Raw genomic sequence first — 21,894 nt, forward strand, 5'->3', positions numbered from 1 at the left:
CAATGATTTTTTTTCCTATCTTTATTGCTCTGAACAATATAAACCACTTAGTCTAACATAAAGTTAGAAAAAAATATCATTGTGATGCAGAACTCAGCAAGGAACATTTCTCTCTGAACTTCTTGGCAGTTCCAAACAACCAAAGATAGTATTTTCTAACAGGAAGCACCTGGCAATCTAGAAATATACTATACAATCTCAAATGAAGACAAATTAAAAATAAGTCAGTAAAGACAAGTACATTATTTCAAAAATTATCTTATACCCTTGAGAATGTACCCAGACATTTTGAACAGTGCTCCTTTCACATAAATATATATTATAGCAAATCAGTCCTTCAGACACTATGTAACAGCATGCACAGACAAACATTTAATGTTACTCCCTCACACTTAAATCACTATCACAAACTACTAGCCCTCTTGCTTTAATCTTAGTATAACATTCCTCAGAGCTTGAAAAACATTATCATAAGTCTACTGGCAGAAGAGCAGAGAGACAAGAATCTGCAGGAGACGACATCCCATGTCTGCCAGAGTTTATTTTAGCCAGTTTCTCAAGAGATGAAACGTAAGCTTTTTGACAAGAAGCAGTGAGAAAGCTCACTCACTCTGTTGGGGGAAATACATAGTTGCCACAAGTAAATCTAGGCCAGGGCACTTAATATTAGTTAAAAAGGAGCATCACTGTTTTAAAACAATAAGAGTATACAAGTGATGTAAACAGCTTTTGTTACCTTTATAATATGATAATACAGGAAAAAAAGAAAAGATCTTTTGAAATATGGCATTAGAAAACAAGTTTGCAGAAAACAGACAGAGAAAGTAAAGCTAAAATATATGAAAGATAAGAAAGACTAACTTTAATCAAAACAGAGATAGGAAGGTTTTATTTCCTCAAGAGAAGATAGTCTAAATTGATAAAGAAATCTAACCTGTGTTATTCATGTACAAAAGAATAAGTTCAAGCAGAAGAAGAGATATTCAAGAACTATCTGATGAGTGTCAATGATAGAAAAAAAAAGAGTATGAAAGAAAAAGACAAAACAGGAAAAGATAATTATGTGTAACATAAATTTTTATAAAATTATCTTCCAGTGAGAAAAGTAATAAGAAAACAAAAACAAAAACAAACAAAAAAATCCTATGAGGGTTGCTCCAAAAGTAATACCTCCAATATTATTATGTTGGCCTACATAATTGGAGGCAGATGTTGGTGGTTTGGCAGTAGAGAGTGAATCTTCTTCTTCTATTCCATTCCATTCCATGCTGCTGCTGTGCAACAGATGGCAGCAGAGGGGCAGTCTGATCAAATTACATCTGACATGGAAGCGCATGCAAAGCAAAGGTGTGGAACTGAATTTCCAAAAAAAAAAAAAAAAATGGCACCCATTTACATTCATTGATGCTCGGTGGCTGAACTGTTGAGGTGAATGCAGTGAGGTGGTAGGTGGTGTGTTTCAGCAGAGGTGACGACAATCTGAAAGACAAGCCATGTTCCAGATGGCTATGCACAGCTGTCACATTATGAAATGAAGAGAGTCTCAATCAGCTCATCCATGTCAATTGGCAGTTTACAACCAGGAAAATGTGTATGGAGCTGAATATCAGTTTCAATGTTGGCAGTATTGAAATATCTCAAAATTTGTGGGTCCAAAGAATATTCATGGGGGAACAGAAAGAATAATGTAGGCAATAAGTCTGCCAAGACCTATTGTACCAGTACAAGGCTGAAATTCACAGTATTCTGGGTTACATTATTACCAGAGATGAAATGTGGTGACACCACCATAAGCAGGAGTCAAAACAGCAGTCCGTGTAGCGGCAACACGTGAATTCCCCATTAAAGAAAAAGTTCAAGATGTAGTCCTCAGCTTGTAAAGTGATGTGCAATGTCTTTTATGATAGGAAAGGAGTGATCCTTCTGGAATTCCTGGAGCCCACACAAACCATCAACTCTGACCACTGCACTGAAACACTGTTTAAGCCAAAGGCCCAAACTTCCAGAGTAAGGACAGAGAAGAAGACAAGCTTACTCTTGCAACACAGGAACGCCAGGCCCCACAACACTTTCAAGGCCAGGAGGCACTTTGCCAGTGTTGGCTGCACTGTCCTACTACATCCTCTGTTTAGTTGCGATTTTGTGCCTTATCACTTCCATCTGTTTGGGATGATGAAAAATGGACTGTGTGGGCAATCTTTTCCTAGGAACAACAGCAGATGTCAAACAGTGGTCACCTCCATTGATGCAAATTTTTAGGAGTGTAGCATTCAGGCTTTTGTTCATTGCTAGTGAAAATTGCTGGTGACTACACTGAAAAACAGTGCTTTGTAGCTGGCAATTTGCTTTATCAAATAGTATTACTGAGCTCTTTGTATCTGTTGTAGTTTCCATGGAAGAAAAAAAGGGGACATTAATTTCAGAGCAACCTACACAGATGTACTTGCAATGGTCTTAGATAAACTGTAAGAAATAGTCTTTGATCTGCCTGCAACAGAATGACCCTGTATTAAGAGACTGTTCTTAAATAAAATATATACCACCACAGAAAGTCATGACATTTTAGATAATATGATAAACTGAGTTTCTGGTTCCAACTTCTTCTCAGTGCTCTAACTGGAAAAAACAGTCAAGCAATGCCTTTTTCCCCCCATCTGCCTTCTTTGCTGTCAGCATCCCTCTTTTCTGCCTTTCTTTCTTCCTACACTTTATGAGTCTTTCATTCTGTCTCATCAGTAAAAGCACCACAGACATTTGGACCAAGAAGGAGCAACTTCACAAATAATTCTTATTCCTACTCTTTATAGGTATGGTAATTTTCACTACATATGTGCAAGAATAAATCTTGGTAAGCAAAGCAAGCACAAGCTGCAGAGCCCCAGAAGCAGCCTGCAAATCAAGCTGATAATACTGTGACAATGCATTCAGACATATTTGCAGAACAACACTGCAGAACCTTAATAGAAAAGAACTGTTAAAATCTTACTGAACTTAATGCAATGTTAGTCTTTTCATTTAGGAAAGCAAACCATTCACTTCCAAAATTTCTTTCATAAAAATGTATATACTGCAATCTCTTTTCCAACAACATGCATAACACAATGATTCAGCAGACTGTACAACTCATCTTGCAAATACTTCCACTTATCCTGTATCTACAAAGCTTTTACGGTGTCATTATCTCTCAGATATGGTACAGAAGTAACTAAGAATTTGTTCACTTTAATGTCCTTAAAAACGATCATTCTTCCAGAGAAATCTCTTTCTATAGAGCCAGAAGCAGGATGTGCTTCCTTAAAAAGAAAGAATGTCTTGTGTATTACCGGCAACCACTTCACCAGAGGATATATATGCACAAACACAGACAGACACTTAGGGTTGAGACAGACACTTTGGGTTGAGACAGACACTTTGGTTTTTTTGACCACGGGGCAGTTTACTCGGCTCCTGGCCTGTTATCTGTTGATGGGATGCACCTATCTCAAAGGGGGAAACGAATCCTAGCACAGGAGCTAGCTGGACTCAGTGAGAGAGCTTTAAAGAAGCTGTGACGGGGGAAGGGGATAAAACAGGGCTCTCCAGTAAAGAGCCTAAGGAGGCTGTGCTGGAGAAAGGGGTGAGGCACATATCTCAGCTGAAGTGCATCTATACCAATGCATGCAGCATGGGCAATAAACAAGAAGAGCTTGAAGCCATTGTGAGGCAGGCTAACTATGACCTTGTGGCTATTACAGAAACATGGTGGGACCTCTCCCATGACTGGAATACTGGGATTGATGGCTACAAGCTCTTCAGAAGGGATAGACAGGGAAAAAAGGGTGGTGGCATAGCTCTCTATATCAAAGGGTGTTTTGATGTTGAAGAGCTTGAGGTTGGAAATGATAAAGTAGAGTCTCTATGGATAAGGATCAGGGGGATAGTCTTTAGGAGTGACATCGTGGTGGGGGTCTGTTATAGACCACCTAGTCAGGATGAAGAAATAGACGAGGTGTTCTATAAACAACTCGTAGATGTTGCACGATGGCCAGCACTCGTTCTCATGGGGGACTTCAACTTCCCTGACATATGCTGGAAATATAATACTGCGCAGAGGAAGCAGTCCTTGAGATTTCTAGAATGTGTGGATGATTGCTTCCTGACACAGCTGGTGCAAGAGCCTACCAGGGGAGATGCCTTGCTAGACCTGCTTTTCACTAACAGGGAAGGACTAGTAGGAGATGTGAAGGATGGAAATTGTCTTGGCCAGAGTGACCATGAAATGGTGGAGTTTGCTATTCTGGGTGACGTCAAGAGGGTGACTAGCAAAACTGCTACCTTGGACTTTCGGAGGGCAGACATTGACCTGTTCAGGATGCTTGTTACAAGGGACCCTTGGAACTTGCTCCTGAGGGGTAAAGGGGTCCAGGAAGCCTGGATGCTCCTCAAGATGGAAATCTTAAAGGCACAGGAGCAGGCTGTCCCGAAGTCCCGTAAGTCAAGCCAGAGGGGGAAAAGACCAGTGTGGATGAACTGGGATCTTTTGTTGAGACTCCGAGAGAAAAAGAGAGTCTATGTCCTCTGGAAGATGGGACAGGCTACTTGGAGTGACTACAGAGGACTGGCCAAGATTTGCAGGCAGAAAGTTAGAAATGCTAAAGCCCAGCTTGAACTTAGACTGGCTACTGCTGTAAAGGAGAACAGGAAACCCTTTTACAAATATATTAACAGCAAGAGAAAAACTAAGGAAAATTTCTCTCCTTTACTCGATGAGGCAAGGAATGTAACCACAGATGATAAGGAAAAGGCTGAGGTTCTCAATGCCTTCTTCACATCTGTCTTTAATAGACAGAGCAGTTGTCCACAGGGTACTTGCCCTGACCTGGAAGTCCGGGATGGGGCGCATAATGCACCCCCTGTGATCCAAGCAGAGACAGTCAGAGATCTACTCCTCCATCTGAACTGCCACAAGTCCATGGGGCCAGATGAGATCCACCCAAGGGTGCTGAGGGAGCTGGCAGAGGTGATTGCCGAGCCGCTTTCTGCCATCTATCAGAATTCCTGGTTATCTGGAGAGGTCCCACAAGATTGGAGGCTTGCCGATGTGACTCCCATCTACAAGAAAGGCCGTAAGGAAGACCCGGGGAACTACAGGCCTGTCAGCCTGACCTCAGTATCAGGGAAAGTTATGGAGCAGATGATCTTGAGGGAGATCACATGACATGTGCATGGCAACAAGGGGATCAGACCCAGCCAGCACAGGTTCACAAAGGGCAGGTCGTGCTTGTCCAACCTCATCTCCTTCTATGACTGGGTGACCAGACAGGTAGATGAGGGAAAGGCTGTTGATGTAGTCTACCTGGACTTCAGCAAGGCCTTCAACACGGTCTCCCACAGTATTCTCCTGAGGAAACTGGCAGCCCGTGGTGTGGACAGGTTCACTCTTCTCTGGGTGGAGAACTGGCTGGAGGGCCGTGCCCAGAGGGTAGTGGTTAATGGAGTTAAGTCCAGCTGGCGTCCTGTTATGAGTGGTGTCCCCCAAGGGTCAGTTTTGGGGCCCATCTTGTTTAATATCTTTATTGATGACCTAGGCGAGGGAATTAAGTGTACCCTCAGTAAGTTTGCAGATGACACAAAGTTGGGAGGATGTGTCAAACTGCCTGACGGTAGGGAGGCTCTTCAGAGGGATTTGGATAGGCTGAACAGCTGGGCTGAGCTCAATGGGATGAGGTTCAATAAGACCAAGTGCCGGGTCCTGCACTTTGGCCACAATAACCCCATGCAGTGCTATAGGCTTGGGGCAGAATGGCTTGAAGAATGTAGAGAGGAAAAGGACCTGGGGGTGTTGGTTGATGCTCGGCTTAACATGAGCCGGCAGTGTGCCCAGGTGGCCAAGAAGGCCAACAGCATCCTGGCCTGTATTAGAAATAGTGTAGCCAGCAGGAGCAGGGAGGTGATCATCCCCCTGTACTCAGCCCTGGTACGGCCGTACCTCGAGTACTGTGTTCAGTTTTGAGCCCCTCACTACAAGAAGGACATTGAGGCCCTGTAGCGTGTTCAGAGAAGGGCAACAAAACTGGTGAGGGGTCTGGAGCACAAATATTTTTAAAAACCAAAGTCTCTAAGTTTGTTATTAACTACATCTTATTAACTACTCAAAACACAAAGTATCAGGAGGGTTGTTTATATTTTTTCTAAAGAAAGAATTTTTCCAAGGAGTTATTTATTAGCTTTTGCTGATAATACTCTTCATTGACTGTTAATCTCTGAAATAACTCTAACGCAGTTGTAGGCTTGCAGCAAAATACCAAATTATGGAAGAAATAACTTTCCATGTATGCTACATAATCTTTGAAGTATTAAATGGTAGTAGCATCTAATTTCTTTTATCTATTATTTTTAAGAAACTTGAAGTAAACATTCAAGATATTAGGTAAGTATGCATGTCCTAAAAATAGTACACTACAGCCATTCATAAGATGCAGGTTTACCACTTGGATTCTGTACACAAGACTTACAATCTTTCAGTTGGTATTAGTCAACAGAAGACTTCAAAAGGACTTTTAAGGACTTTGAAGACTTCAAAGGACTGTTTTTCTTGACATCTTTGAAAGACACTTCCATCTGCTATCGAGCCTGTAAATGTAAAATTACTACCTATGTCCAGTTTTAATCTTACACGATGACTCCTTGTTGAACAAAGAACTTAAACATTAGATATGCATTATTATCCTTACAAGTACTATGTGTTTACCTTCTCCTGACATAAAGAACATTCTGATCCCTTGAATCAAACACCAACTTCTCACACATACATTTGTAAACCATTAGAATGACTGGCACTGCTCATAGACAAAAGGCCAGTGTCTGAGCTAATATAAGGTGGCACAGCCCTATTATGGTCAAATTAAGTTCACTCAGTGTAGACCACCCTAGAGACAGTGAAAAAAATGCTACTCAAGAAAATCTGAAAAGAAGAAACAGCATATGTAAAGTCAGTCTTAAGTAAAAAGCTCTTACAGTGCACTGTGCATAGGTCTTTTTTCTAGCTTAACATCCTCAGCACCTAAAATACTCTGACTTTTTGCTGCACAAAGTATCCATCCATCCAATTCTACTTTAAAGATTGCTCTGTGTAGCAAGACAGTAGCTTTCGGGTTTTTTTGCATGTGTATTTTTGCTGTCGATTTTATTGTTTTTTTTTATTGTTTTGCTTTGTGTAGCTGTATTGTCTCAGACAACTATGAGACATACAAACCTTCCTGTACACTATATTTTCTATTATACTAATCAAGCTAAGTTGTCATCATGGCTCAGTCAAATAGCTTGATGGTTATATGGTATCACACCACTAAAGACTCTGCTTTTATACAGCTAATGAAACTAATTATGTACTTAAAGTGCTTTCAACCCAAACATCAAAACTGTATGAAATTTGTTAATAGATGGAATCATGTAAGTACTATCTGAAAAATAAGCACATCCAAATCACTTGTCAGCAGGTAACAACAGAAACCAGCAATCCCAAATTCCTTTCTCTTGCCTCCACAGTTTGTTCCACCAGACTCCCAGTCTGGTCAAAGTACCAATTTTCTGTAAGCCCTGTAGGTCTGCTGCACCATCTGCACTTGGATTTCAAGAAACAGAAATTACTTCACTGGCCAAGGTAAATACATCTGTATAGTTTCCAACACTATATTAAGGATACAAGCTACCAGACACTGTGATCATACACAGGACATTCCTTTATCCAAACACCATAGCTTCAATGAACCTTTAACTTCCCATAGAACGATCTAATCCTTCAAGCAATCAAAGTCCAATAGGGCTCAACTGTACCAGTGGTACAAACAGCACTACAGATAAAACTCAGCAGCACTACAGAAGATGATGAGCTCTTGTAAACATAGCCTTGTCAAACTGCCTCTGAAACCGTCAGTAAAAACACCAAGACTGCACCCTTGATGGAAAATGAAAATCATTTATTTTACAGAGTAGCACCATAGTATTTTGAGTAAGGACATGGTGAATTTTAAATATTCTGGATGCTGAACTAGAACGCTGGAAAACAGTTTTAGCTGAGTCTGCCATTCACTTCAAATTAGAAGTTTTTGCTTAAAGTAACAACCCAACAACAGAGCTTTATTTTGCTATACTTGATTGGAAATTGAAACAGAACCAGGACTAAAAATACTTTTGAGGTCCTGCACAGGATGATCTATTAGCATGCAAAGTGTGTACAAGGAGAACCACTGTGTTGCTATTACAAATGCTAAAGAGCCACCTGAAATTTTAAGACCAATGTTAAGATTTTGATATTCCTGACTCAGTTTAACAACAGACAGACAAGTATGCTCATTTTTGACAGCCCACATGTGTCACATCCTGCCTGTAAAGGACTAACATATCATTTTGATAGCTGATGACAGTGATATGGATAAAGGACAGAAGCTGCAGGAATGCCAGAAACTGCAGTGATGGAAAAGAGAAAAGGGGCTATTTAAAGAAAAAGTTCTATAGAAATGGAAGGACTAGTATGATGCACAGAATTTGAGAAATCAAAGCAAAAATTCAGATAGAAGCTGGAGAAGAGGGGCAAAATTAACCTGAATGTTTCTCATTATCTGAGTAATTACACTGAATTTTCCAGGACAATTTAATCTGGAGACGGGAAAAAGGACATATCATGGACTCGTGTTTTCATGGTTTCATGATTTTTGTTATTAGTATTCCACATCATAACATCATGTAGTGCATTAAGAGTTAACAAGTTAATGTTCCAGCTCTGTGGAACATTGACAGTTATGAGTATACCTGTCTCAGAAGAGAAGAACTACGTACCCCAGAGGACTTTGCGTTGCCTTGCATTTTTTCTGTTTTCTTCTCAGAGGGAAAGATAAAAAACTGTCTGCATGTCACGAGACACAGTCTCTTCCTTTTTGGATCAACCCAGGAGGTGGTGCTTGCTAGCCATCTTGCCTTCAGCATTTAGGGTAAGGCCTTTGCTTTTATCAGACATTCTCACTTTCTCATTTTATTTGATTTATTAGCTTCAATTCCGATTACATTGTGTTACTTTGCATTCCAATATCTTGTTTAGTAAATCAGCTTTCCTCCTCAGATCACTGCCTCTGTTTTCTTTTAGGTTTCCTTCCTAACTAACCAGTAAAGGACATACCCATCCAAACCATGGGCTGCTGGCTTTTCCAGGACGATATTGTGGGAGGCAGAGTTAAAGGCTTTGATAAAATCTAAATAAATTTCCCTCATCCACCAGGCAGGCAAGTCGGTCTTAAAAGGGGATGATCACATTGGTCTCTTGGTGTCTGCATCCACTGTATTCATAAATGGAGTCACACTGCAAATTTGTTATTGTTGATTTTGAGAGAAAGTAAAATGCAGTTCCAAATCACAGACAATGGCAAGTGAATAATCATTTACTACTGCAATTTAAATGAAGAAATGGAGAGTATGCAACTTATTTTAAATTTTCACATTAAGAAGTGTTTATTAAGGAAAGATAATGTTCATAACACAGCACTTCTGTTCAATATATATCTAAGTATTTGACACCAGATTTTGAGTACTGTACACAGGTTTAGGCTCCCCAGAACAATACAGATATTAACTCACTAAAATCCAGCAAAACGTTTGGGAAGATGATCACTTACCATCTGAGGCTTATCTCAGTATATATATACACTGAAATAGTGTTTAAACAGCTGATTGGAAGGAGCAAGATGAAGTCAAGACTCCACTACACTGGAGAACAGTCACACCGGGAAACACATTGTTACTGTGAGGGTGACTGAACACAGGCACAGGCAACCCAGAGAGTTTGTAGAATCTCCATTCTTGGCAATATTCAACATTTAAACAAAAAAGATCCTAAGCAATCTGCTTTAGTTGTCTCTAGATAGGCTTGGATGATTTCCAGAGGTCCTCTTCCAACACCAACACTCTCCAATAAATATTAAACTATGTTATTTTAGATGGACAATTACTATTTCATTAGAACATAAACTTACAAGAATTCAGAGAACTAACGCTGTGAACACATTATTTTCACCCATTTCTACAAAATGTAAGAATCTCAGTGACAAAGCATGCAAAAAAAGAATTATTCTTTGTTTTTGTTATTCCACAGTAATTAAAAAAAAACTTTCTGACTTTGATTTTTCACAATAATTGTATACAAGGAGGACACTGAATGACATGGGTGCACAACAAATAACTGTTACTGAGATGGAAGCTCAATGTGCTTCTATTAATGTTTACAATTGGGGTTGTGTCATGGTTTCATGATTTTTGGTACTGATATTCCACATCATAACATCATGTAGTGCATTAAGAGTTAAAGAGTTAATGCTCCAGCTCCGTGGATCATCGATAGCTTCAGGTGTACCTGTCTCGAAGAGAAGAACTACGTTTCCCAGAGGACTTTGCACTGCTTCATATTTTTTATGTATTTCCACTCAGAAGGAAAGATAAAAACTGTCCTTGGTCACGGGACACTCTCTTTCCTTTGGGATGGACTCAGCAGTGGGTGCTCGCTGCCGTCCGCCTTCAGCGTTAGCGTAAGGCCTTCGGTTTATCGGACACTCTCTCTTGCTCATTTTATTTGATTTATTAGCTTTAATTCCAACTATATTGTATTATATTGTGTTATTTTCCTTTCTGATATCTTATTTAGTAAATTAGCTTTCCTCCTCAGATCATTGCCGCTGTTTTGTTTTTAAGCCCATCTCCCTTTTCACTTTCCCAGGGCGTGGGTCTATGGGTCACCCACACCAATTGTCGCGGAACCAGGCCAAACCTGCCTGTAAACTGTTGACAGGTTGATTTCCTTAAGTCGCCTGTTTTAATACACTTTCCAATAAAGTCATTTACGTTAAAGTATAATGTGTTATTAGATACCAAAACATGACTGATTTCAATACTTCAAGCACATAGCTCACTTTCTACAGTTCACTGGGAACAAACCTTCCTCCTCATTGGGATGGTTTTGTCTCCTCATTTAGGTTCTAGAAGCCTGTGCGGACAATCTCACTTAAGCCAAATGATCTACTTCTGTCATTATTTTAAAAGTATAAAAATTGCCTTCTCTTGCTTACAACAAATACAACTACAGTAGAAGTAAGGATGCCCTACTCTGCTTCTACCTTGGAACAATTCAGTGACAGATCTGTGAACACATCATGCTAAGAACATAAGACCATCATGGATGAAAGACAAGAATAATTACTGCAGAGATATCCAAAAAGACTTGAGGAGAAAAATAAATGAAAGGTGTTTCAACATTGGATATTTTTTCAGATTACTGCTGAAAAAAAAAAAAATAAAGCTACAATGAAATCTGGAAGTGATTCAACACCAGTGCCTTCAGTCTTCATGATGTGATGTGGCACATGCTGCATGAAACAATGGATGGATGAGTTTGTTAACCTTTAAAAACATAAGAACATACCATTATTTTTGTGAAAGCAGCAACTGACAGTACTGCTTCCATAATTTCTTGTCACTATTGCAAGCAGTTGCAGTAATTTCAGACTCAAGAGGAATGCCAGCGGCTCAGCCACCTACCCCACCCCAAGCATCCAACTTGTGCACGGCAGCCAGAGGGATGCTGCAGCCGGAGGACTGCAGTAGGACTTTCTCAGCCCTTCCACAAGTAGCAGAATAAAACAAAGACCCATGTAGGTACCATGTCATGGATTTATGTTTTTTGTTATTGGTATTCCACATCATAACATCATGTAGAGCACTGGGAATTAAAGACTTAATGCTCCAGTTCCATGGACTGTCTACATTTCTGGGTACCTGGTTCTCAGAAGAGAAGAACTACATACACCAAAGTACTTTTCATTTTTGTTTTCTGTTCAGAGGGAAGGTTAAAACTGTTCACAAGTCATGAGATGATCCTCTTTTCTTTTGCTGCTTGTCTCTGCTGTGTGTGGTACCTTCAGCAATAGAGTTAAGGCCTTTACTTCTGGACACTCTCACTTTATTTATTAGCTTCAATTCCAATTATATTGTATTATGTTATCTTGCATTTCAATATCATATCTCCTCAGATCGTTGCTACTGTTTTGTTTTTAGGCCCATCTCCCTGCCTCTTTTTTCCCTGTTTTCCCTTCCCCCTCTCTCAGAGCATGGGTCCATGGGTCCCCCAGCCCCATTAGTCATGGAACTGGGCCAAAACAGCTCTCAAGCCATTACCATACATGTAAGACAGCTGATAATATCTTCTTGTTACCTGCTACTGACACAGTTTATTTGACAAGGACAGCAGCACATACGCAAAATAGACACCTTTGCTCTGTCTTACTACAACAATCCTCACAAATATTTCAGTTATGGGAATAACCAAACAGGATATTATGAGTTTACTTGTGAGTCCTCTCACCATTCACCTTGCTTTCCTTCCAAAGAACACAGCTAGCACAGAGCCACCAACATTTTTCAGTTCTAATTGAAATGAAAACTAGAAAAGGACAGAGATGCAGCTCAGAAAGATATTGTGAATTAGGCACTAAGGGAAAGTACTCTTTAAACTCAAGGACATGCGCATTTTTCCTCCCATTTCCCCTAAAAGGAGTATAAATTTGTTGAGTATAAACTGATTGAGAGCAGTAACTTGGCTGCAAGCTCTTAAGTCGGAAGTGGTAAGAGTGTTCCAGAACTTATTCCAGCATGTGATTACTGGGAACAGAAGTACTGTTTCATTTTCAGAGGCAAATGGCAAAAGTCTGCAAAATGTCAATGACAGTACTCAACCAAAACACTATTTTTGCACAGCACATTTATATATATATATATGACAGCAAGTGATTCCTCTGAATTCTGAGCTTTTAACAAAAATGAAGAAGCCTGAGAATAAATTCAGATTCCCCAAAACTTGTTTTTGCTCCTGCCAAAGTCAGTGTCAAAAGCCTGACTGCAACAGATTGAAGTTCTTGCCTCTCTACTTTTGTTTTCTGCATCATGGTTGGTAGTGCAACATATTTCAGCACAAACATACATGTTTCACTGTGGCACTGTTTTTATTTGAAAAACTGAATTTATATATGCTCTATTTAGCTCATGGTTGCACAATACCCATTACTATCAGGAGCTTAGTATTGCATAAAGGGAACGAAGTAGCTGACAAGAGTGTTTAGGAAAACAAAATAGCTAGCACAAATTGACAGCATGCCCTCTGTCAAGCCTCTTGATATTAATAAGCAGTGCTCTACATTTATGCTGGTTCTTCCTTTCATTGTGTTACACAGTAGCTTATTGGTAGTTTTGATTATACACTCAAAGCAACTTCACCTACTGCCAAATCATCTTGTCAGGTCCCAACAGGCTTAAAACACTTTTTAAGTTACCTTTCAGCACTATTAACTTTATTAATACTATTTGCATGAGAATTTTATGTAAAAAAGCCTGTGCTCCTCTGTTCTGTGTAACTGCAGAAATGCTTCATAGACCACAGAAAATAAAAGAAGAGGAAAATTATGAATCATTTACCTGCGCTGAGTATTTATGGCCCTGTTTGGACCCCTGGGCAGATCACAGCAAAGCTGTGTGCAGCGCTTTCTTTACATAGTGAATTTTACTCTGCACTTACAATAAACATCTAGGTAGGGTTCATGGCTGCACCAAAGACTGAAATGAGAAATCAGAGTCTGCTGCTGAAAAGAGAAGCAAGGTTTGGAATAGGCAATGCCAAATGATGGTGCCTTGGTCCTGGCCTATGAACTGGACCGTAACTCCAGCTATAGCCACAGAAATACTAAGAGAGCTTCAGTGTCTCCCATGGATACCGAACCATGCCTTACTGACCAGATCCACACATTCAGAGTATGTATCTACTGGAAGAGGACCCAGTCCTAAAGGACCATTTAGAGTGCTGGCATCCAGAAACTCTATTTAAGAAGGGCATTTTCTGAATTTCTAATGGTAGGAAGAAACACACTTAACAACCCCTGCCTTCAGCTGCCACTACCTAGAAAAGAAGCTGCAGCACCATGACATGTAGAGAGTGCCCAAAGAAGAGACGAAGAAGGGATGAGTCTGAGAAGAAGGAAGGGATTGAAGTGTTTTGCCACTGCTCTGCCTACACCAGGTATCTATGCAGTATATTCCCTGCCTGTGGGTAACACCTCCCACTTCATGCTGCAATATGAATCCAACACCTTTTTCATATCACTGCTTGTATTTCTGCCTGCACATCATAGATACTGAGATAGCATTGACTGCCACTGCTATAGCCATCCTGTTGGATGTAGCATTCTAGGTTCCTGAAAATCATGCAACAACCTGAACTGCCTCATTGCCATTTGGATCATCAGCTGAAACTAGAATGGAAAACACTGGAGTAATACAGTCAGATGCAGAATCACATATGTTCAGGAAGTCGATACTACCTATACACTCAAACATCTATAAACATCATGACTGGTCGGATTATGGAAACAGGTCATCTACCCCTGTAGCAAACTTCATGTGTCTTTCTAGTTCTGTTTTTAATCTGCTAGTTCCATAATCATTTAGAAAACACTGCCTGTGAAGTCATGCTCACATTTTATATATCACATATTTATGGCAAATAAAGGCAGCAGTTAAGTGAGGAAGGATTATTCATTCATTCCTTCACCAAGACATTTTGGAAGGATTTAGAGCTGAGGAGGTTGCTCAGGAGAGACTGGAAATTTACTGATGTGTCTGGAATGCCTATTTGGGCTTCTGTTACTCCTGAACCTCCATTTTGGATTATCCTAAACACTGTCAATGGCTACACAGCTGCTTCTCTTTGATAAAAGACTGGAGCACATTTAGATATTTAAAAGCAGAGTGAATGTTTCATACATAACTCAGAAATTTGCTTCGCGTGGTGAGTTCTTACTAGAATTAGATATATTTATCTAATTATTTAGGAAATATGTCCTTAATGTAAACAAACAAGTACATGGCTTCAGAAATGTCTAACATTATAAATCATGAAAGCAGCCAAGACTTAAAAATGAGGATCTCCATGCCCTGCCATCCAAGTATACAAGCACGCCCCTATACCCCATGCTTCTCAAGTCAGTCAAGAGAACCAGGGCTACACTGCGCATTCTGATTTCAAAATATTTTAACTAACACAGTCCTTCAGTTTCCCATAGAGCTCACCACCTCATTACATACATAGTTGACACATAAATTTTACTTGCAAAGCAATGCTTAATAACAATCATCTTTCTAAACCTACTGCAGAGAAAAAAGGTCTATTATCCAATACTCTGGGGAAGGTTTCACCAACTTAATTTTGCAATAGTTTGGACTAAAGGGATATTCAGTTACTTAATCCTCTGGCACTCCTTCGATTTTTCTTTGTAATATTAATCAATTAATGGCTATTAAAATCTGCTTAGAATAGTAATTCCTTCCAGCACAAAGCCACATCTCACTTTTGGTATATAAACACAAGTGGCTGAGCCACTTGCTAGACAGCAGCACCTTAGGGAGGAGAACAGGCCATAGGTGAACTTGAGCTCTGCACTTGGACCATCCCACCCAACATGCCTCTCAGTCACCCCTTCTTCAATCCCAGGATCTGTTCTCCCCCCGGAACTAAGCAGATCAACAAGTAAGGGAGAAAGGGGGAGATGTTCTAATCTGAAGAGAAAGGAGCTCCTGATACGTGCTTGTTTTAATACACAGGGTTTTCTCATAGTTTTACAGCAAATGTACAAACTTCAGGTGTCTTTGTTTAACAGCCCATCTTCTCCTTCATTTCTCACCCTGCCGCTTCTCTTTAAATACAAAAGCTGTTACAGCAGACATTAGAGGAGGTTTTGGAACAAAGGCTGGACACAAAAACATTAATGTATCTAAACTATAGCAAGCTAAATGCAAAAACATCTAGCATTTAATATGTGTAGTAAGCCAAACCTTTAAAAACTCTCTACTAAGAAGCAAGGAAAGCACAATATTTGACAGTATTTTTAATACAAAACTTTACAGAGGAATGCTGAAAGAGACCATCAGGGAACATCCAGTCTGTCTCAATACCTAAACTGCTACAATAAGCACTACGTAGCAAACAAGTAAATTATTGGTAATTAAGAATAACAAGGAGGTAGACACAAACAGGAAAAAAAAAAGGAAAAAAAGGAAAAAAATGAAAGAAAAAGCAATGTTGTGTAAGTGACAAATTTTTAGTATCACGAGTAAACATTACAACTGAACCAAAAAGAAAAAAAAGACAATGAAGAAAAATCACTCTCATAACCTACCACTAATGCAGAATGGAAGACTGCTTTCAGAATACTACAGTCCCAATGGAGGAAACAAACAAACAAAAACATAGGAACAACAGAAAAAAAGGAGCACAGAAGTCTGACTGCAGCAGACAACAAAGACACAGAGTAGTCAAAATATTTTCAGAAAAACACAATCTGGAGTAAACTGGAAAGTGCAAACATACACCCCAGAGTTTGCCACCTGGCACGGTCCTACAGGAAGGGACCACCAACCAAGGACAGACACACTTCTGAACATAATACACCAAAAATGACCTGCTGGGCCAGTGTCCTATGTGCTTTGATGAAACATCTGTCCGAGCATCCCACCACCCACGAGAAAGCGCAATTATTAGTTTATAAGATCAGTTATCTCACTTTCACTTTAAAAGACGTTGCATATGCATTGAGAAGCCTTGTACATATTTCAGTCCCTGCTACAAAAGGTAAACATAAAGTGCTCATAAGGCAAACTTCTGCCAACTTTTCAAAATGAATGCCATGCAAAGCATATTTAATACAATTATAATGCTGTAAAAAAACCAAACAGATAATTGCATATCAACCCTCACTTGTAAGAGTATCATAGATATCACCTTCATATGATATTTAAAGAAAAACATTACTCAGGAACTCGTGATTATGAACAGGAGTTCACTACCCATATATATATATGCTCTCAAAACAGATGTTTTTGGCAATCCTACCACCCTTCAACATGTACACCACACTTCATAAATGGAGTTACAGCACCATTCTCCTACAACTTCCTTTCTACATTGCACTTCTGTTTGGGAAAAGAAGTTCTAGACAAGCCATTTCCCCACCAAGCATTGCTAAATCCCATTCTCTCCGACAAATGCAGTCAACCAGAATAGATCCATTTGTTTAGATAAAACATGCCACAGTAAATGACGACACATGCCCTCCACCAACAGAGATCTTATTTGCTCACTAGAGGAAAGCTGGGAGTATACTGTGCAGGGAATGATTTACATTCACAGGACATCCTTTCCAGGTCATGAAAAATGTGCTTCTGCACCAACAGGAGCCAGTTTGCTCCATCAGTCTGTGAATATTTGCAGAGCAGTCCTACAATGTTTGCTTCCACTTTACAATATCTAAACAAAAAACAAAAAAAAAAAAAAAAAGAAAGAAAAAGAAAAACTAACCAAACCAAAGCAAACAAAACAAAAAGCACAGACTGTTGCATTTTATGAGAGAAACTGTGTTTCCTTAAAATGTGGAGTCATGGGTGCAACGTCCAGCAGCTGTGAGCTCTGTGTTGATGCAGACATCAACCCCATACAAAGCACTGGGTGAATTTCAGACTGTCTAGGATGGCAAAAGCCTGTTGTATAAAACTTGTTGACAATGCTGTTGAAATAGAAAACTAATATTTGATAGCAAAAGACACAGCCTCTTACAAATGTCAAATCCAGGATTATAAAGCAATGCACTGAGATCCTGGATTTGAACTCTGTGCATAATCCAACCATCTGTCGACCGGTTGTGTTGCAAAATCAAGATAACAAACAGGAGTTTTTCTTCAGCTACAGCATTTCCCAGCTCCCGCAGTCACCGCGCTTCGCCTGCAGATTAACGGAACAGAGGTGACACCCGCCACCGGCAACAGGACAGCGAAGGCAGTCCCGCCCGGCCTCGGAGCAGCCTGGGGAGGCAGGTAGGCAGCCTCCGGCCGTCGCACGGCTGCGCCAAGCCGGGAAGGGACGTGCGTCCGGACTCCGCAACCCCCCGCCCTCACCACTACCGGAGTGGGCCAAGAAGCGGGGAGCCCCGAGAGAACTGTCCGGCCGTCGAACCGCAGGGCGAACCCCTCGGTGCCGCCTGGCTCCAGCCCGTCCTGGAGCGCTGCGCGCCGCAGGCAGACGCAGCCCAGCGCCTCGGGGCACGGCCCCGCGCGCAGCCCGGCCACCAGTTGCTGAGACCACCGCGCCCAAGTGGTGGAAGAACGGAGGCGGCAGCGGAACCCCGATGGGAGCGGGACACTCGGCCCCCGGGCGGGGATGCTCGACCCCAGGGGGCAGACCGGGGGCCGGCCACGAACCTCTCCGCGCTCGGCGCTTCTCACCTCCTTAAGTTCCTTGGCCACATCTTTCAGGTCCCCCAGAACTAATTCCAAATCCTCCACGATTATCTTGATCTGCTCCTTCACCTTCGCTTTGGAGGCTGCCGGCGGCCCCTCGGACGGCGACGAGGAGGAGGATGCGGTTCCCTTGGACTGGGCGGACATCCTTCGGGGCAGCCCGGCGCGGCCACGGGGCACGCAGGTCAGGCGAGCCGCCCGGCCGCGTCCCTCCGCTTCCCAGAGCTGCCGCAGCCACCTCCGCCGCCGCCGCCGCCGCCGCCGCCCGCCCGCCCGCGCATCGCGCTCCGCCGGGGGCGCCGCGCTGCGCCGCGCTCCGCCGGGCGGCCGCGCTGTGCAGCTGCCATCGGCTCTCGGGAGCGGCGCGGGGCTCAGCTGCAACACGCCGCGCCTGCGCCTCGCCCCTCCCGCGCTGCCGCCCGGCCCCGGTCGCTCCGCTCCGGCCCGGAGAAGGGAGCGGGGGAGGAGCACCCGCCGCGTCACCCCCGCCGCGTCGCCCCCGCTGTGCTCCCGGCGCGGGAGAGGCTGCCGGCTCCTCCGGAAGAGGCGCTCCTTCCCCCGTCGCTGCCCGGAGTGCGCTTCGCTGCATCAGCCGACGGACGCGGGGCGCTGGGGGGAATGTCCGTCCGGAGCAGTGCTCATCGGGGAAGCTCTTCTCGCGGCATCGTTCTCGTCCGAAAGGACGGCGGTAGTGCCGAATTCTGTGCGGAAAGTCAGTGCTTGGCGGTGCTTGGAGGAGGCCGCGCCGGCTGCTGCTGTGAGGAGGCTGTAAGGAGGAGAGTGTTTGTACATGCCACCGATTGGTAAAAGTTTCTCACAAGTCTGTTCCCGCCTCTGCTTACTGCCCAGCAAACACTCGAGAGTGTATCTTAATCGAGAAGTAAAGGTTTTTCATTTCGTCTAACAGAAATAAAAATGCACGTGCGGCAGGAGAGTATGGTGGGATGCTGCCCAACTGTCTGGCTCTGAAGTGGCACATTCAGGTGGCAGGAGTTGCGCTGGGTACCTCTACTTCTCGCTAGCTGTGAGCTCATCGGGAGGGCACGCAGCTGATCACCCACCTGGCTGCAACCGACTGGTGCTGTAAATGCTCTTGAAGATTTGACGTCCTAAGGTGTTTCAAGCTAGCTGAAGTAGGACAGGGGAAGCATAAACCTCGCTCAGAGCAGTGTGTCTGCACATGATATAAAGTCTCACATGGTGGCAAACAGTTTGTCTCTGGGAAGCGTGTGGGACTGGGATATGAATAGACGGGCTGACAGCACGCTTCTTACTGTTGTGATTTAGGTGTAGTTACCTTTCCACTTTTTACCACTACAGAACCTGCAGTGTTTGCTGAAATCGTTTGTTAGTGAGGATATACGTTTGTGGTTTTTTTTCTCCTTTGATGTCTCTTAGAACTTTCAGGGAGGCCATTTTCCAGAAGAGCCCATGTCCTTCCTCTTGTCTTTCCTCATGTCTCTTAACAGATTATTTTCATCTCACCAAAGCAGAAGTTCTTCCAACACTGATGTTTAAAAGCATCCCTGCTGGTTATTTTTGCTTAGCAGATTTTGTGTGAGCAACAGCATCATATGATTTTTGAATCTGGCTAAGTAACACAGTCTGAATCCCTAGGCAAGTTACCACCAAACCAGGAAGAAAGCAATACAGAAATTGCTGAATAAGTTAAAAGTTATTAATGTGTTTGACTGATGTTCATCAATGACATTGAATGAGCAGGTATAAATAAGTGAATAGATAGTTACAATAAGCTGTTAGTGAAACTGTGTAGAAGCCAGCACATACTCAATTTATAATTACTCAAAGCACTCTGTTTTCTGACAGAGATTAAGGATACTGAATAACAGAATGCTGTGTACACCTCTACATAGCATAGCTGAAATACTTCAGGGACAAATTATACTATATTTTTGTAGAAATCACAAACATTGTCACAAAACTACTGCTGGATTTCCTACAAGCCCTCTAATTATTTTCTAATCTCCAATAGTCATGGTAAGCCCTACTTTTCTAACAGTGATCTACTGTTTATCTTCTTGGTCCTTGCACCTCCTACTGCCTTTATGAGAGACAGTTGATTCCTATTCCATCTCTTTAGTTGAAGTTACAACAAAACCTTACCATATGTCTTAGTTCTAGCTGGGATGTACTCTGAAGCCATCAAGTTATAAAACAGCAAAACTCATCTGTATTTCTGGAGTAAGAGGAGGACCCAGAGAGTTAAGTGCATTGGAGGCTGAAGTGAATCTAACCAGAAATGAGTAGCAAAAGCACCCCAAAGGCCCAGAGGCTCTGTGCATGCTCGTGTAGTTATCTCAGCAGACCCAAAAGGGTATCAGATTTCACATCTCACAGTAAAGAATTTCTTCCTAATATGTAGAGGGTAGATTTAGGCTAGGTATTATGAAGAAATTTTTTACTGTGAGGGTGGTGAGACACTGGAACAGGTTTGTCCAGAGCGGCTGTGGATGCCACCTCCCTGGAAGCTGTCAAGGCCACTGGGGCTGTGAGCAACCTGGTCAAGAGAGAGGTGTCCCTGCCTATAGCAGAGTGTTGGAACTAGATGATCTTAAAAGTCCCTTCCAACCCAAATCATTTTATGATTCTAAAGATTCTATGTGGCCCTAAGCAACTACAACTTTTGAACAAACTAAACAGGATTTAGTTCATTCTGTAGCCCTTGGTTCAGTCTGGGCACAGGGCAAGATATAGAAAACATGCTGTACATTGCTGCCAGGTAGAATTGCCCCACTTGGAGCCTCTGGCAGAAAGCTTCAGGGGAGACCTGAGGTCAACTCCTAGAGTTTTGGAGTTGAGGATATAGACCTATGGCTTGTATACTCCAGCTGAAAAAGAGATACTGGTGGCATATGAAGGGGTATGAGCTGCTTTGGAAGTGGTTGATACTGAGGGACTTCTGGGCACCTGACTTCCTGTGCTGGGCTGGATTTTGTACACTGTGGAAAAATACCACTGCTCAAGTAGAGAACGTGGTTGTAAAGTTCATGTAAACTGTCACGTACCCAAGAGTCTTGCTGCTGAAGAACATCAAAACCCACAGTATTCTCCTGGGGAAACTGGCAGCCCGTGGTGTGGACAGGTTCACTCTTCTCTGGGTGGAGAACTGGCTGGAGGGCCGTGCCCAGAGGGTAGTGGTTAATGGAGTTAAGTCCAGCTGGTGTCCTGTTATGAGTGGTGTCCCCCAAGGGTCAGTTTTGGGGCCCATCTTGTTTAATATCTTTATTGATGACCTAGACGAGGGGATTGAGTGTACCCTCAGTAAGTTTGCAGATGACACCAAGTTGGGAGGATGTGTCAATCGGTCTGAGGGTAGGGAGGCCCTTCAGAGGGATTTGGATAGGCTGAACAGCTGGGCTGAGCTCAATGGGATGAGGTTCAATAAGACCAATGAGGTCCTGCACTTTGGCCACAATAACCCCATGCAATGCTATAGGCTTGGGGCAGAATGGCTTGAAGAATGTAGAGAGGAAAAGGACCTGGGGGTGTTGGTTGATGCTCGGCTTAACATGAGCCGGC

At 42.3% G+C, this 21,894-nt stretch overlaps 1 protein-coding gene across 3 annotated transcripts in view; it reads right to left on the bottom strand.

Moving 5' to 3' along the window:
• PRR16 (proline rich 16) overlaps positions 1–18,587 on the bottom strand; it is a 171,653-nt gene extending 153,066 nt beyond the window's left edge. For all 3 annotated transcript variants that reach the window (XM_065744272.1, XM_065744273.1, XM_065744274.1), the window contains exon 1: positions 18,340–18,587. In XM_065744272.1, the coding sequence (XP_065600344.1) occupies positions 18,340–18,501 (162 nt within the window). In that variant the 5' untranslated portion in view covers positions 18,502–18,587. The remainder of the gene's footprint in view (positions 1–18,339) is intronic.
• Between the last annotated feature and the right edge of the window lie 3,307 nt (positions 18,588–21,894).

This window comes from Cyrtonyx montezumae, unplaced genomic scaffold (assembly GCF_038088225.1).
Source record: "Cyrtonyx montezumae isolate F1298 unplaced genomic scaffold, pur_monq_1.0 scaffold_30, whole genome shotgun sequence".
Classification (NCBI taxonomy): domain Eukaryota; kingdom Metazoa; phylum Chordata; class Aves; order Galliformes; family Odontophoridae; genus Cyrtonyx; species Cyrtonyx montezumae.